The sequence below is a fragment of the Panthera leo genome, chromosome D2 (assembly GCF_018350215.1).
Source record: "Panthera leo isolate Ple1 chromosome D2, P.leo_Ple1_pat1.1, whole genome shotgun sequence".
NCBI lineage: Eukaryota > Metazoa > Chordata > Mammalia > Carnivora > Felidae > Panthera > Panthera leo.
In genome coordinates this window covers 31,137,126-31,154,000 of record NC_056689.1, presented here as the reverse complement: position 1 = coordinate 31,154,000, position 16,875 = coordinate 31,137,126, and the positions used below count along the sequence as shown (strand labels likewise).

The 16,875-nt window shown below is 44.5% G+C and overlaps 1 protein-coding gene across 6 annotated transcripts in view; it reads right to left on the bottom strand.

Annotated features, from left to right (window-relative positions):
• SGPL1 (sphingosine-1-phosphate lyase 1) overlaps positions 1–16,875 on the bottom strand; it is a 75,510-nt gene that overhangs the window by 13,042 nt on the left and 45,593 nt on the right. For all 6 annotated transcript variants that reach the window (XM_042908833.1, XM_042908829.1, XM_042908831.1 and 3 more), the window contains exons 4-7: positions 14,100–14,167; positions 10,438–10,585; positions 7,118–7,194; positions 4,902–5,030 (exon numbers count right to left, since the gene is read on the bottom strand). In XM_042908833.1, coding sequence (XP_042764767.1) covers positions 4,902–5,030; positions 7,118–7,194; positions 10,438–10,585; positions 14,100–14,167 — 422 coding nt within the window. The remainder of the gene's footprint in view (positions 1–4,901; positions 5,031–7,117; positions 7,195–10,437; positions 10,586–14,099; positions 14,168–16,875) is intronic.

Sequence of the window (16,875 nt, the reverse complement as noted above, 5' to 3'; positions counted from 1 at the left end):
ACTGGAGATCTCAGACTCCATCCTTCTCCTGATCCCTGACACAGCCACTAAAAAAGATCAAAATGGAAGAGGCATGGTTTAACTGTAGCAACGCAAAAACAAAACACAAAACAAAAACAAAAACCAGGGTTGGACTTCTGGATTAAGATGGAAGGCTGAAACCGCTCCACAACTACCTTCTCTCCCCCAGGACCTAGAAGAAGGAAGAAAAGAAGCAGCAGAAACCTGCAGTAACAATCACCGAACAAAGAGACAGATACTCGGAAGCAATATACTTCAAATAGTGGCAAGGAAAAAGGAGAAGTTTCTGAAGTACAGCAGACAGCAGAATACAGTTCCTAATCCCCCCTCCAGGCCCTGAAAACTGTCCTGTGGGCCGGCAAAATCCTGAGAATGCTCATTAAAGCCCCCAAATCTTCAGAGAAACAATGGAGGGGGTGTCGTTATCTTCAGATCAGTGAGTGGTAGCCCTGGCAGCTAAGGAGAAACCAGCAAAATGAGAAGAGAATGTGGGGACCGACCCCTGAAGTCAGGGCTTCAGGGATATAGAACGGGTTAAAGAAACAATCAAAGCCCAAGGGTGTTATTCTCTTCCAGCTAGGCAGAGTGAACTCTAAGAGATAACTCTTAACAAAATCTCAGACGAGACCCACCAAACCCAACACAGGTGCAACAAAGCGGCGCTCAACCAAATGCTCTCACATGAGAGATCGGCCACCATGCAGCAGAACAAACTCGAATGTTCCGAGGAGCATGAGCCATGATGAAAGAAAATGGCCCGGTAACCATGCAAAGATTCAAAAAGAAAAAAAAAAAAAAAAAAGCAGCACGCAAAACAAAAGCCGAACTCAAAAAATGGTAACAGCCTAAGGAGAAGGGAAATCCACGCACCTGTTGGTCACTATAGGACAATATGATAAGAACGTGGATTCAAAAAAAAAAAAAAAAAACCAAACGTGGATTCAAGAGAACAAGCGCTGAATGACTGGACACCAAAAACAAGATGATGAGACCACAGACCCCAAAGCACAAAGTACCAAACGATCCCAACACAGAATTAAGGCATAGGAAACAGAATAAGCCCTGCCGAGAACAAAAACAATGACTTGGAGGAAAGGTTGAGGCAAGTGTAGCGAACCAGATTAGCAAACGACAGACTGAAAGACGGACGCCGCTCCGCACATGGAGAGCTGCGTCCTCCTGGCTAGACACGGGGAACCAAACGGGGTTCCAACAAGAAACACAGGGACGGTCGCAAATCTGGGAAATCCTATTCTCCAAGGAAGAGCTGAGCAACCTAGGACAAAGCGGGGAAGAGAAAATCCAGAGGGAAAGAGGCTGCGAAGTGCGCACGGTCACATGGGGAAACAACCACCCCGGAACCCCATCTCCGGCAACACTGACCGTACAGCTGGGCCTCCCGCGAGAGACGACCGAAAGCCTGAGGAAACAGTAACAGTTTTTTACACCCGCCACTGAGCTAACACGAAGGAGTAAACTGAACCCGGACAAAGCGACGTTGAGAATCCTACAGATACAGGAGGGCCAGAGCCGGCCTCGGCCGTGAGGGCTGCTGCCGCCCCCGGACACCAAACTCCCGTTGTGACAACTGACAGGAGATCAACTCAGGGCCTGCCCCCGGGAAGGACTCTGACAGCACACGGCTGAAGACCTGGGACCCGCACCCACATTCTCAGGGGAACGAGAAATACCCCAGTGGTGCAGAAGAGGGCAGCAAGAAAACTGCTTTCTCGGCTCTGACGGGCAGGTGAAGAAAAACAAAGAACTCTCAGGAACGGATAACGAGACCGCTTTCACATGAGTCTGTGGTGTGAACTCACGCCACCGCCGTAGCACGAAACTGCAAGCTGAGCATCGGACGCAGATCGCTTCCCAGCGACTCCCCTGCATCTGGCAGGAGCTGCTGCACATCTTCTCTGCCAGACCTTCATTTCCATCTAGGCCTCAAAGATAGGTTCCCGGGAAGACGAGTGGCTCACAGTTGAAACAACAACGAAGTCACAAATATGACAACACAAGACAACATGAGTGAAACCGGCAGAGACAGGTTGAGGCTCAGAAGTGGTGGAATTAGACACAGAATAGAAAATAATCACGTGCAATATATTTAAAGAAACAAAATATACGCCAAGCAAAGGAACGATAAAGAACTGCCATGCAGGGGTGCCTAGCTGGCTCAGTGCGTACAGCATGTGACGCCTGACCCCAGGGTTGGGAGTTCAAGACCCACATCAGGCACAGAGCTTACTTTAAAAATTAACTCATTGATCAATTACTTGAATCAATGAAAGCTCTGTAATTATCTCCTGGCTCCAATGATTATCACCTCACAGCCCATCTTCCCTCTACCCACAGACACCCCAGCCACTGCTGCTACGGAGAACATCGCTGCTCTAACAGCTACGCCTGTCCAAGTTCCCCTTGTCTCCTGGGTAATTAACCACCTGTCAGATGTGTGTCAGCCCTTCTCACTCTAGCCTCATGGCTCTCAACCTCTTCTGTGCCTTCTATTTGTCTCTCTGGATTTTATTCTGGCTGAGTTTTTATCTGTCTTGTTCCGTAAGTTTGACTCACAAACCATGTAAGTATTTTACAGAGTTCTAAATGAGACCGGGCTCTTTGGACAAGTGGCTGAATCAGGGTCTGGAAGCATGCAAGGTCAACCTGGAATATTTCATCAAATAAAAGTATTTTCTCAAAAAAAAGGGAAAAAGAAAGGAAGCTTTCAAAGACTACATGAGTCACACAAAAGGACCCAAGAGCCAAAACTAAGAGGCTCCCACTGGTCAAAATGGGCCAATTTGAGCATTAATCGGAGCAGCAGCTCCAATGGACTGAAGCAAATTACAATGTTCCACCGCACTACTGACATTCTACAATGTTCCACCGCACTACTGACAGCCACTGGTTACTGCCAGTTTGCAGTTACCATGGACAGTGCTGCTATGAGTATACATCCATCCTGATACACACATGTACCAGTTTTCCTAGGGTACGCCCTGAGTAGTGACATTTCAGGGTCATGAGATACGTGTATCCTTGACTTGACCACACAAGGCCAAACGATGCTCCGGTTGCTTCACTGATGGCCTCTTAGAAGTCCACAGAGTCTGTGGCACAGGAGAATACCCACATACTCTAAGTATATTGGCCTCTCCCACCATGCCACCTGTTCATATAAATGCCATAAAGGAACCCATTGCTGGATTATGGTTGGCTCAGTTTTTAACAGCTTTGGAATGCTGGGGGGGAACGAATGCCAGGAATACCATTCTGTTAGATACAGAATATACGAATGTGTTGATTTTTCATGGTGCCAACATAAAGTAAAACAACTACTGCTTATTGGAAAAAACAAAAAACTATAAAATGTTCTTGCCTTTGGACAGGCCCTTCAATAGTTAAATTTGCAGAGGGGCGCCTGGGTGGCTCAGTCGGTTAAGCGTCCGACTTCGGCTCAGGTCACGATCTCACGATCCGTGAGTTCGAGCCCCACGTCGGGCTCTGTGCTGACAGCTCAGAGCCTGGAGCCCGTTTCAGATTCTGTGTCTCCCTCTCTCTCTGCCCCTCCCCTGTTCATGCTCTGTCTCTGTCTCAAAAATAAATAAACGTTAAAAAAAAATTTTTTTTAATAAAAAAAAATAAATTTGTAGATATTATAATGATTATAAAAGTATCTGATAGGCTTAGTGCCTCTAGGTTACCACTACAGCATGCTGAGTTAAATCTAACTACCCTGCATAAGCAGAGATTGAGAGACCTGAGTTTCTTCTAGAGAAAGCAAGTATCGGTCTGTAGTAACAAATCTAAACAGACGTTTATCAATCACAGTTTAGGAAAATGAACAAACATCTACTAGAAAGAACAGCTGAAACAAAAAATCCTTACATGTGTCTTTAAATATAATGATAACTTCCCCTTCTTTTATTCCTAAACCAACTAAAAGAGATTTGATTTATAGCAAAATAATAAACTTCCAGCTCGAGTACAATGAGAAGTATATCAAAAACACTATGATGGCTTGACAAAATTATATAGACCAATGGGTAGGCAGTGGGTGTGTCAGTGGATGGAGGAAAGAGGGAGGGAGAGAAAGAAAAGAATAGACAGAGCAGATGTGCACAACATTTACATTTAGCGAATCCACGGTGTTCTCTAAACTGTTATAGGAACTCATATAAAGTTTAAAATTTTTCAAAATAAAAACCTGAAATGAAAAAAAAATCTTTAAAAATGTACAATAAGGGGTGCCTGGGTAGCTCAGTCGGTTAACCGTCTGACTTTGGCTCAAGTCATGATCTCACAGTTTGTGAGTTCAATCCCCACGTCGGGCTCTGTGCTGCCGGCTCGGAGCCTGGAGCCTGGAGCCTGCTTTGGATTCTGTGTCTCCCTCTCTCTCTGCCCCTTCCCTGCTCGCACTCTGTCTCTCTCTCTCTCTCAAAAATAAATAAACATGAAAAATTTTTTTTAAAAATGTACAATAAAATGTCGATGTTCTAAAAACTGTAAAAGTTGGGGCACCTGGGTGTCTCGGTGAGTTAAGCTCCTAACTCTTGGTTTCGGCTCAGGTCATGATCTCACAGATTGTGAGATCGAGCCCCATGTGGGGCTCTGTGCTGACAGTGTGAAGCCAGCTTGGGAATTCTCTCCCTCCCTCTCTCTATCTGCCCCTCCCCTGCTCCTGCTCTCTTTCTCTCTCAAAATAAATAAACTTAAAAACAAAGTTTTTTTTAATTGCAAAAGTTAACATTTTTACATTGCTGTTAAAATGGATCTTCCTACAATAATCACATATTATCTGTATAATAAAATGTTTTCAACAAACTCTTCTATTTTAAGCTAACAAAATAAGATAGTTGGAGGCCCCTGCATATACTTACACATCCACAGGAATCCGGTCCCCCATTGAACAGGGAACAAGCTATTCTTACAATCTCTGCCTCGATCTTTCGCAGTCCTGGGAAGATATCTGGATGCAATGGATTACTCCACGCAAAATTTCCATAAGCCTGCAAAGAAATGCAAGCAGATATGAAGTATGATAAATACACCGCATGGGACAAAGAACCATGCACTACACAAAAGTTTCTAAGTATCAGGCACAACACTAGAAACCGGAAAAATGGTAAGATGTGTTCTCCAACATAAAGAAGATCAACATATAGTGGAGGAAACAGACATGCAAATAAATTATTTTACAGCATGGTGAGAAAGGAAGCATAGATGTGGTTAAAAGCACATACTAAAACACCAAACAGGGGCGCCAGGGTGGCTCAGTCGGTGGAGCGGCCGACTTCGGTTCAGGTCATGATCTTGCAGTGCGTGAGTTCGAGCCCCACGTCGGGCTCTGTGCTGACAGCTCAGAGCCTGGAGCCTGTTTCAGATTCTGTGTCTCTCTCTCTCTCTGCCCCTCCCCTATTCACTCTCTGTCTCTCTCTGTCTCAAAAATAAATAAACGTTAAAAAAAAAATTAATTAAAAAAAATAAATAAAAAATAAAATAAAACAACAAACAGACCCATTTTGCAATCTTAGCTTCACCTGTTACCTCTAGTTGTGTAATCTTAGGTCAAATAACCTCTCTGAGGCTGTTTCCTCATATGCTCAAGGGGATAATTATGGTCCCTACCTGCTAGGGTTCTAGCGATGAGTAAATAACATAACACGCATGCAAAGCACTTAGGAGGGGATCCAGCACAAACCAGCTATTGTGGTCAGTGCAGTACCAGAAGCATGCAAGCGAAGGAAGGGGCCCTAAGGGGGGAATAACAAACATCCCCAGGGGTCTGAGGTGTCTGTAGAGTGGAATTACTAGGAATGTGACAGATCAATAGGAATTCATCATTTAGAACAGGCGGAGTGAAGGGGAGGAAAACATGGTATGAGTGAGCTATGTGCCTGCCGCAAAGAGAAAAGGCGAAAGTTTAAGTTTATGTGGGAAAGTAACAAAGTGGTTAAAAATACAGGTAGAAAGCTGGCTCATGACGGGGCTTACATCTTCTGCTACAAAAGCAGCTCGGGTTTTATCCTGTAGGTAGTGGGGAGCCACTGAAAGTTTTTTTATTTTTTTATTTTTTTGTGGTTTTGTTTTTGTTTTGTGTGTTTGATTTGGGGAGAGGAAGGAAGGGGGAGAGAGGGAGAGAGAGAGAGAGAGAGAGAGAAAATCCCAAGTAGGCTCCACACTCAGCATGGAGCCCAAAGTAGGGCTTGGTCTCATGGTGGTGAGATCATGACCTGAGCCAAAACCAAGAGTCAGACACTTAATTGACTGAGCCACGCAGGCACCTCTCCACTGAAAGATTTTTAAGCAGAGAATAAGATCAGAGCACTATGTCAAGACATAGCAGAGCAAAACCTGTAATATTTAGTAAGGTATGAGGAGTTTCATAGTTATTATAATCAAACACAAAGACCTTAGAGACTATAAGGCCCATGCCAATTTTACATGACAAAGCAGAGTTTAAGAAATAAATGTGATTAGAAAAGGAAGAAGCTATAGGCAACTCTAAAGTCAACAGAAAACAAGAATTATCTGAATCATGAGTGAGCCTACTGCTCATTCTCAGATCATCTGATTTGAGATGTGGGTAGTATAGGAAATGATGACCAAATTTCTGTTCCTCATCCCTTCTTAGCAAACAAAATATGTCTGGTCATTAATAACCTCAAATGATGGGGGACTACCTTCCCTAGTAATCTGCCTTCTACACAGGGCATGTATAAGCCTAAAAACATAGGTCATATTGTACTTTTTTACAGACTGAAGAGATCTCTAACAGTACGATTCATATTCACCTATGTGTGGGTAAAGAGAGACTCTCTGAAGTTATTTTTAACAATAAGCTTTCCTTAAGTATCTTTTTAATGTTTATTTATTTTTCAGAGAGAAAGTGCATGAACAGGGGAGGGGCAGAGAGAGAGGGAGGCACAGAATCTGAAGCAGGCTCCAGGCTCTGAGCTGTCAGCACAGAGCCCCAACGCAAGGCTCAAACCCACGAACCATGAGATCATGGTTAGCCAACTGAGCCACCCAGGCGCCCCTACGTAATATTTTATTTTAATTACCCAACTAAGGAGAGAAACTGACTGGCACTCACCTTCACGAGGAGTTCAGTGAGCTCTTCCTCCCCACTGTACACAGCTCCGGACGCCTTCCCTTCTTGCCAGAAGACATCTGTAGAGAAAGTTAAGACCAGTGAGTCAGTAAACAGGAACTTTTGGGAAGACACTTAGGTTCTTTTTTTTTTTATTTAAAAAAAATTTTTTTTTAATATTTATTTATTTTTGACAGAGAGAGAGCACAAGCGGGGTAGGGGCAGAGAGAGAGGGAGACACAGAATCTGAAGCAGGCTCCAGGCTCTGAGCTGTCAGCACAGAGCCCGACGTGGGGCTTGAACTCACAGACTGTGAGATCATGACCTGAGCCGAAGTCCGATGCTCAACCGACTGAGCCACCCAGGTGCCCCTACACTCAGGTTCTAATAAGGAAGAAATAAGAAGTTAACCCCACTGGTACAAAAGAAACCCCAAAGTCTGAGTGGAAACTCAAAGGTGTTCTTATAAATCAAGAAAAAGCATTCCAATAAAGAGCTAGCGCAGCAAAATAAAGATGAAAGATCTTCCGTTACTATCAACAACAGTGTGAAAAGATATTCACAGCACCCAGGTATAATACAGATAGTCCAGGGGCACCTGGGTGGCTCGGTCGGTTGAGCATCTGACTATGGCCCAGGTCATGATATCAGTTTGTGGGTTCGAGTCCTGCATCCAGCTCTGGTGCTGACAGCGCAGTGTGTGGAACCTGCTTCGAGTTCTGTGTCTCCCTTCCCTTTGCCCCTCCCCTTGTACATGCTCTCTCTCAAAAATAAATAAACATTAAAAAAATATATAGTCCAACGAAGACGCTGTCATCAGCCCCAACTATCTTCTAAAGGAGAAAAATTTTGGGGCGCCTGGGTGGCTCAGTCGGTTAAGCGTCCGACTTCGGCTCAGGTCACGATCTCGCGGTCCGTGAGTTCGAGCCCCGCGTCGGGCTCTGGGCTGATGGCTCAGAGCCTGGAGCCTGCTTCCGATTCTGTGTCTCCCTCTCTCTCTGACCCTCCCCCGTTCATGCTCTGTCTCTCTCTGTCTCAAAAATAAATAAACTTAAAAAAAAAATTAAAAAAAATAAATAAATAAAATAAAGGAGAAAAACTTTCCTTTACTTCTACTCATTTTCTGGTCTCTGTATGACTAACTTGACTTTTTTCTGCAAGAGGTTCCTTCTTCTCTCCCTTCCTACCCAGTCAAAGAAGTGTCAGGAGCATTACGAGCAGAGTTGGCAGAAAGTATGAACTGGCAGTACACTCTCATCAGAGTTGGAGTCCGGGAACTGAATCCCTGACCAGACAAACCATGACGATGCATGTACCATCGGCCCCTGGTCTCAGTGTCCCCTCCTTCGCATGAGCCTGGAACCCACTCCCCCAACAATTAGCCACATCCTTCTGGCAACACATGTAGTAGCACTCAGCATCAGGAACGCGGTCAACACCGGGATCAAGCTCAGAAGAAAGGTTCCTGACCAGAACGTGAGGTCTAACTTTCCACTTCCTGTCTGTCGTGCTTCTCCAAAGGCAGCCTACATTGTTATCAACAAATCTGCCGGCGTGGCTATCCCAGGTCCTTTTGCTACAGGACGGCTGTGCCCTACTGAAAGTGCACAGTGAGAAGGCAATTACAGAGAGGCACGGACTGAAAACTGTAGCCACGGGCTCTATCAAGCCAAGATCTTCAGCTCCCACAAGAGAGAAGACTGAGCAGTGAACGTCCTCACTCTCAGCTCATCTGCCAAACTCTGGCTTGCTGCCAGTGTGACTTTCCCTCTTCCTTAAAGGACACTGGACTGACTGTATTATGCGTGTCTTCAGATTAGAGGCCACCAGCCTTTCGAAAATAGGATACATGGTTTCATTTCCTGTCATTTTACCTGTGGTACAGAATATGGCAGTGGACAATGAGTAAAAAATGGAAAGGAAGGAAATACAGTGGCAGCAATCTGCCCTCATAATCATGGAAACTTTTAATACAAAGGTCTCAGAGTGCCGATCCCTGCTTTCCATCACCTATAAATCCTGGACTGCATCTAATTTTATACAATCTGATGTCAAAAACTCAACACGTCATGTAGAAAATTTTAAGTGTGTTTGTTGAAATGCAATGTGGTATCCTGGACACTAGAGGAAAAGCTGGTGAAACAGGAACAGAATTTGCAGTTTAGTTAACTACTGTTTTAACCAGTGTTAACGTGGTGAGTTTAGGTGTTAACATCAGGAGAAGCAGGGTGAGGGGCATATGGGAAATCTCTGTATGTATGACATTTGCAAGTTCTCTTTAAATCTAAAATGATGACAAACCAGAAAGCTTATTTTTTAAAATATTTGTAATATGATCTTAATCTGTAACAAACATGTATTTGTATTCGTAAGTTAACATTTATTGAGTACTTAACTATATGCCAGTTACTATACATTTACCTGTATCATCCTGTTTGAGCTCTATGATTATTCAAGTAAGTTCTATTATCATGATCCCTACTGTAGAAGGACAGAGACTGAGACACAGGCCAAGTAACGCACCCAAGACCATATTTAAGTGGCCTAACCAGAGTGGGAATCCAGGCTGACTCCGTGGGCTACACTCTTAAACATTGAGCTACTCGGTATATTCATCCTTCCCTTATACACTCATGCGTGTACATGTATGTGTACATGTGTTTGTGTTACACAAAAACACTGACACCTCTGACTTATATGTGGATCTCATCTGTGTTTATCTTGGATGATAGAATTAGAGTCACTTTTTATTTTCTTTTGTGCCTTTGTGCAGATTTCACAATTTCTATAATGGATCCGTATTTCATTTTCATTGCTTTTTTTAAAAGACAAATGTACTTATTTTATTCAGGCTTACCAAAGGAAATGGGACCAAGTTCCACTGTCTCAGGAGACTGTTTTGCTTTATGGATGAAGGATGAATTTACATATAATTTTTTAAAAAAAGAAATTCAGGGGCACCTGGGTGGCTCAGTCAGTTGAGTGTCTGACTCCGGCTCAGGTCGTGATCTCGCAGTCCGTGAGTTCGAGCCCCGCATCGGGCTCTGTGCTGACAGCTCAGAGCCTGGAGCCTGCTTTGGATTCTGTGTCTCCCTCTCTCTCTCTGCCCCTCCCCCACTCATGCTCTGTCTCTCTCTCTGTCAAAAAAAAAAAAAATAAACTTTAAAAAAAAAAAAGAAAGAAAGAAATTCAGCCTCTGAGACGGGGCCTCACGAGCATCTAAGTTCCAAGGGTGAACTGTTCTTAACCTGTACAATCATGAAACGATGACCAGACCAGCCACGTTAAGGAAGTCAACAGCTCGCATTTGCCGAGAATCGTACCCATAGAGCTGTATTCCTTGAGTTTCTCCAGAACCGCCGATGAGCTCAGACCTTGAACGGGCAGGGCTTTCACGTAGTCTTTGTCCACTTTCAGGAACGACATATTCTTGCTAATATCATCCTTGGTCTTGTTCAAGTTATCTTGGATCTCCAAAGATAAGGGAGAGAAAGTTAACACGGAGATGGAAGGATACAGTGTGGTGAGCAGAGACCAAGTCAGCCGCTCAAGGCCGGGCATGACACGAGCGTGCAAAACGGGGACGACGGCATCTTGTTCTTAACAAGATATGGTGACACTCTACCTGCTGTTTTCTGGAATGTCTCTTAGAAGACTAAACGTCATCTTTCTCTCTGAAAGTCAAAGATGCATCCAATTCCCCACACCTTTCCTCTGCCGTGCTCACCTCACCACTGCTTTACGTGGCGAGCGCGTAAACGTGAACGCTTTGCGTTTGCCAGGGTCGGCACCTCTCTGAGAGCAGTACTTGGACCTTATTCCTGTCCTGGCAACACCTACAATGTGTGTGCTAAAGAAACAGAGGCAGAGTCACAAACAGCCACCAGAAAATAAGCCAAGCGGTAAGAGGGATCCTAGTACTCGAGGAGGTGATGAGCTCCTTGAACAGACAGACACACGCAGGGCACACCCAGAACCCGGAGGCCCTCCACAACTTCTCATGTGCGTGCACAAGACATCCCTGGTAGAATGCCAGGGGGACTGCGCTCTACCTCCTCAGGTTGTCCACCGCCTGTCCTGTTTGGCCCTCGAGTGCTAGGAGGGGCTGGGGTCCTTTCTGCTACAGTTCATCAACTATGGCTATTTTCTCTTCATCCTCACCACAACAGCCTGTGAACTACTTTGTTGAACTACTACTATGGGCCAGGGATACGCAGTGGACAAAATAAGGGAGGCAGTACAAGTGAAAATAACTCCTGTTCTCATGAGGCTTATCTTTAGCAGCAGAGACCGAAAATGAAGGTCAGGTAGTGAAAAGTGCTGGGGGCGTGCTGAGAGGTGGGGAGGAGAAACAGGGTTTAAAAAAACAAAACAAAACAGAGCAGGGGCTGCTATCTGTGCTAAGAGACTGTCGGGCGCTAGATCTGGAAAAAGGGCTACATGTCACAATTTGTGTGTGTGACAGCGAGAAGGTTTCAGCAACACACTGGTGAAAGTGTCAGGCCCACGATCTGACTGCAAACATTTAGATTTTCCCATCTGTAGCCTCGGATGATTCCAACACAAGAGCACCTCCTTAGACGTGGCCCCCAGTGAAACCACAGGGAAAGCCGCACCTTTGAAACACGCCTGCGACCGCCTCGCGAGCGAGCGCCGGCAGACAGCAGAGGCCACATTCTCGGGCACGTGATGGACGCGAGGCGTGTGACGGAAGCGAAAATATTTTTAAAGATGTACGTGAAGAATTATGCCGCATAAATGGAGAGCGTGCAACAGGAGCAAACTATGAAAGCTGAGCCTTGGGGGCGCTTGGGCGGCTCAGTCGGTTCCGTGTCTGACTCTTGATTTCAGCTCAGGGCATGATCTCACAGCTCGTGAGTTCGAGCCCTGAGTCGGGCTCTTGTGCTGACAGCGTGGAGCCCGCCTGAGATTCTGTCTCCCTCTCTCTCTGCCCCTCCCCCACTTGTGTTTTCTCTCTATAAATAAATAAATAAACATGAAAAAAAAAAGCTGAGTTTCCACGCACAGACTATGCTGTTGTAATAAGAGAGACAAAAAATGATAATGAGTTATATTAGAAAGCACCCCCCCCCCCAATTCCTGCCTCAGAACCTCTATTACATTTTAATTTCTTCACAACATTTATTTCAAAATGAAATTCTTGGGGTGCCTAGCTGGCTCAGTTGGTTAAGCATCTGACTCTTGGTTTCGGCTCAGGTCGTAATGTCGAGGTTTCGTGAGCTCGAGTCCTGTGTTGGGCTCTGTGCTGATAGCATCGAGCCTGCCTGGGATCCTGTCTGTCTGTCTGTCTCTCTCTCTGCGCCTCCCCCACTTGCACTGTCTCTTTCAAAATAAATAAACTTTTTTAAAAAATGAAATTCTTATGTGTTTACCTATTTTCTGATTTTCCTACAAAAATATAAGCTCCACAGAGCAAGGACTTGGTCTTGTTCCCCTCTATATCCCCAGCATCCAGAGTAGTATCTGACGGAGCATGTGCTCACTAATTGTATGTTGAGTAAGTGAATTTACGGGAATGAATGACACAAGGATACACACGCTCACTCGAAACAAAGAACTTTTGCCTCTGAGCCTCAAAATCTGGTTCTAAAAAACGAAAGGTGATTATATGGGTTTTAAGTGCCTTCCGATTGCTATTTTATGAATTTAATAATAGTGTCTGGAATTTATTTGTCTCAAAATCTGAAACTGAAGGAGAAATGTGTGAAGAAAAAGAGCAGACAAATCCAGGGAGTGAGAAGGGAAAATGCTAGTATCCTTCGAGATCCAGTCCACCCTCCCCCTATCCCTTAACTCTAGCAGGACTCAAGGAGATTTCCTTTTAGGGCTTACGGTGATTTGGAGTCAAATCAAAGCCTATCCACTCCCATTCCCCTTTTCTACCTCCAATAACTGCTTCTACTTCCCCTATAGGAAATGCACCTGAAAATAAATACACAGTTATGGGAGAGTTAGCACAGGGGTCTGAATGAATTTTGGTCAGGAGAGGGGAAAAGGGAAAGGGAATTGAGAGGGGAAAAGGGAAAGGGAACTGAGAGCCAAAAGTGAAAGGAAGCTTGAAGGAAAGCTGAGGGGCAGGCAGGACCCTGGGAGAGATGACGACATTCGGGACTCATGTGCCTTCTTCCGAGCATGCCCAGGGCCTGCACTGTTATCTTCTTCTGTGATAAGGAACCTGAGGGAAGGGTGCAGAGGTGACAGTCTTTATCCTCAGCGTGGGTGAGGGGAGAGAGGACACAGTGAAGGGAACATACTATATCGCAGACAGGTACAAAGAGCAAGAGAACAGTGCTAAGTTTCTAACCCTGTCAGCAAATTACAGCCCAAATCTGACCCCGGCCTGTTTCGTCAAGATAGTTTCACTGGAACACAGCCAAGCTCATCCCTTTACCCATCACCCTGTGCTGCTTTCCCGCTGCAGGGGCGGACTTGAAGAGTTCGGAAAGACACGGGATGGCCTGCAAAGTCTAGACCTCTCCTATCTATCTAGTCCTTTATGGAGAAAGTCTGCCAACCGTGGTCTAAACCAAGTAAGCACCCCACCCCAGATATATACCTAAAGTCAGCACGGCCAGATATTGCTCTATAGCCACGTCTGTCAGGTTCTCTAATTTCAAGTTCTTCCTTAACAGACATGGCCTTTCTCCTTTGGTCAATATGCTCGAGAAAGGGTTAAGTCGGATTTCTGAACCTCGGCACTTCTGACATTTGGAGCAGATAATTTTCTGTGGGGGACTGTAGGATATTTAGCAGCACCCCCGGCCACTCTCCACTACATGCCAATAGCACTCCCCTCCAGCTGTGATAACCAGAAAGGTCTTCAAACATTGTCAGATGTTCCTTGGAGGTGGGGAACGGAATCACCCTCACCCTTGGGAATTCACACTAGGTTCGGGAAATAGAAGAAAGAGGAAATGATTATGGGGTGGCGGTAGGGGAGAAGATCTGTACAGATTCCACTTACCTTGCGACCAATAATAGGCATCTTCCTGATGAGCTTAAAACATCTCTTTTTAAACCTTGACCACAAACCTAAAAGATACAATTGGCTCCGTTACCCACCTAAGTTTGCATGGATGAAACCTGCTAGCCATAATATATGAACTGTTCCGCGTGCCTTCTGTGATCTCACCTGCCTTCCGATTGTAAATGTAGTTTCTTTCCTTTGTAAAAAAAAAAAAAGCTCTGACATTTAAATTTTCAAATAAGTAATATAATTTACATGGTTCAAAAAGTTATTTAAATTAACAAACACACACAGAGTTAAAAGTTTCCCTCTTATCGGTTCCCTAGACTTTCATCCTACCCTCAGGGAAACACCATTACTATTCATTTCTACAATACCTACCTAGAGTTTTTTTCTTTTTTTTCTTTCTTTATGCTTATACAAGCAATAATAAAAATAAAATCTTATTTGTCTCACCTTTTAAACAGAAGGTAGCATACTCTAGTAACTGTATTAGACCTTGTTTTTCTACTTAGGAATATTCTCTTAAAGCTCAGAGCTTCCTCACTCATTTTTGTAGCTCTAAAATATTCCACCATATGGATGTATCATAACTGATTTAACCTGCTCCTTCCTGGTGGACAGTTAGGTTATTTCTAGTATTTCCTATGACCAACCACAGTGAAACAAGAACTTTGCAACAGGTACTGCACACCTCAGCGCGTGCCTAGAGCATAAATTCCCAGAAACAGAATGCTGGGTCGAATAACATCATTTCAGAGCTGGTGACCTTCCCGAGGTTTCAGATGCCCAAAAGCTCTCTTCCCTTCCCCAAAACAAATGACCAAGCCACGCTTTTTCTTCAGGATCTATGCTCCAGTCTCTCATTCAACATACACCCTGACAGCATTTCAACATTTTTTGGACCTAAAAAGGGCTTCAGTATCACGGACACCAATCGGACTCCCTGTCAGGCAGAGTACAGGACAAATAGGGAATTCTGATCCTGTCCGTTATAATAACTGTAAGTGCATGGCATCTAAACAGACCATCATAACTTTTAATGAATTCAGATTCAATACAGAAAGCATTGCCTACCATCCAAAGGCAACTAAGGATCAAGCATTAATAACTTGCTCAAGGCCACAGATCACATCAGTGATGGAGCACGGACTTCAACTGAAGCAAGGGGCACATGGGTGGCTTAGTCGATTAAGTGTCCAACTTTGGCTCAGGTCATGATCTCACGTTTCGTGAGTTCGAGCCCCACATCGGGCTCTGTGCTGACAGCTCAGAGCCTGGAGCCTGCTTCAGATTCTGGGTCTCCCTCTCTCTCTGCCCCTCCCCTGCTCACACTCTGCCTCTGTCTCTCTCTCTCAAAAATAAACATTAAAAAATAAATAAATACACTGAAGCCTCAATTTTCCTAGCCCTAGACACCCAGGACTCTATGCAGAGCAGGAATTCTCAGGTATCCCAAATGAGTCTCTAAGGAACCTAGACCTAGCTTCTGTGCAGGCTGGAAATGAATATGAACTTCTGCTACATTTCTAGATGTGGGCATTCCAACTTCCCCGGCCAGGGGAACTCTCTCCGACAAGCATAGACTACATCTGTGCCTTCTGTCAGCACTGATGACAGGACACCTTGCATCTTTACTAGTTGTTTTGCTTGGGTTGCAGGCCTGTCTTTCCACCTTGCCCTCTGTGGCCCAGGACTGGAGCCAATACTCTGTCAATGCCTGGAGCAAAGCAGGTAACTGAGTCTGAGACTGAATAAGAAGACAAAGGGATTGAAATCACTTGTTTGTAGTTGCTATTTTGTTTACACTTTGGAAGACAGTAAAACCTTGGATTGCAAGTAACTTGTTCTGCGAGTGTTCCACAAGACGAGCAAACATTTCTAATCAATTTTAACTTGACAAACAAGCGATGTCTTGCAATACGAGCAGTACATGATGCCCAACGTCACATGATCACAAGTGAACCAATGGTTCTTTCCTCTCTCTTTCTCTCTCTGCAGGATTGTGGGTAATCATCTCCCATGCTCGGATGCACGGTCTCAGGCCGCAGTGTTTGGCAGAAATCGGTGATTTTTCAGACCATTCAAAGGTGCCCACAACTGGCACTAGTGTATTTTTTGTCACTTCAAAGCACCAATGGACGGCCCTTTGCTTTTCCCTACAAGAGTGAGCTTAGGAATGCTCTGCTTTATTCTAGGTCATTGCAGAGGTTCCTTGTTAAAATTGCACAAAAAGAAAGATTCCATTGAGTCAACAGATAGCAGTGATCTGTTAGTGATAGTGAAAGCTGTCCTACACAATAACCCTCCTCTCTCTTATCTCCCACACACCAGTCACGAAGGTTTTCTAACGTGCAGGCTGCTTATTTTTCTATTTTGTATTATATTACAGTACTATACTCATTTTTATATGAATATTTTTGGATTGTGGAACGAATCATCTGAGCTTCCATTATTTCTTATGGGGAAATTCACTTTGATATACAAGTGCTTTGGATTACAAGCATGCTTCTGGAACAAATTATGCTCGCACACCAAGGTTTTACTGTACTTCCTTCCACTCTTAAGTTCTACACACTGAAGTACACAGCTGTGATCCTAGAGCATGTACAACGCCGTGCCCTCTTCTCGATTACAGAATTTTCTACGTGAAGAACGCTTCCTAAACATAGTTTTAAATACTACCGTAACAGCCCATCAAATGCATGTAAATTTAGCATTGGACGTTTAAGCTGCTTGTTATTTGATATTTCTAACTGTATTAAAGCTGTAA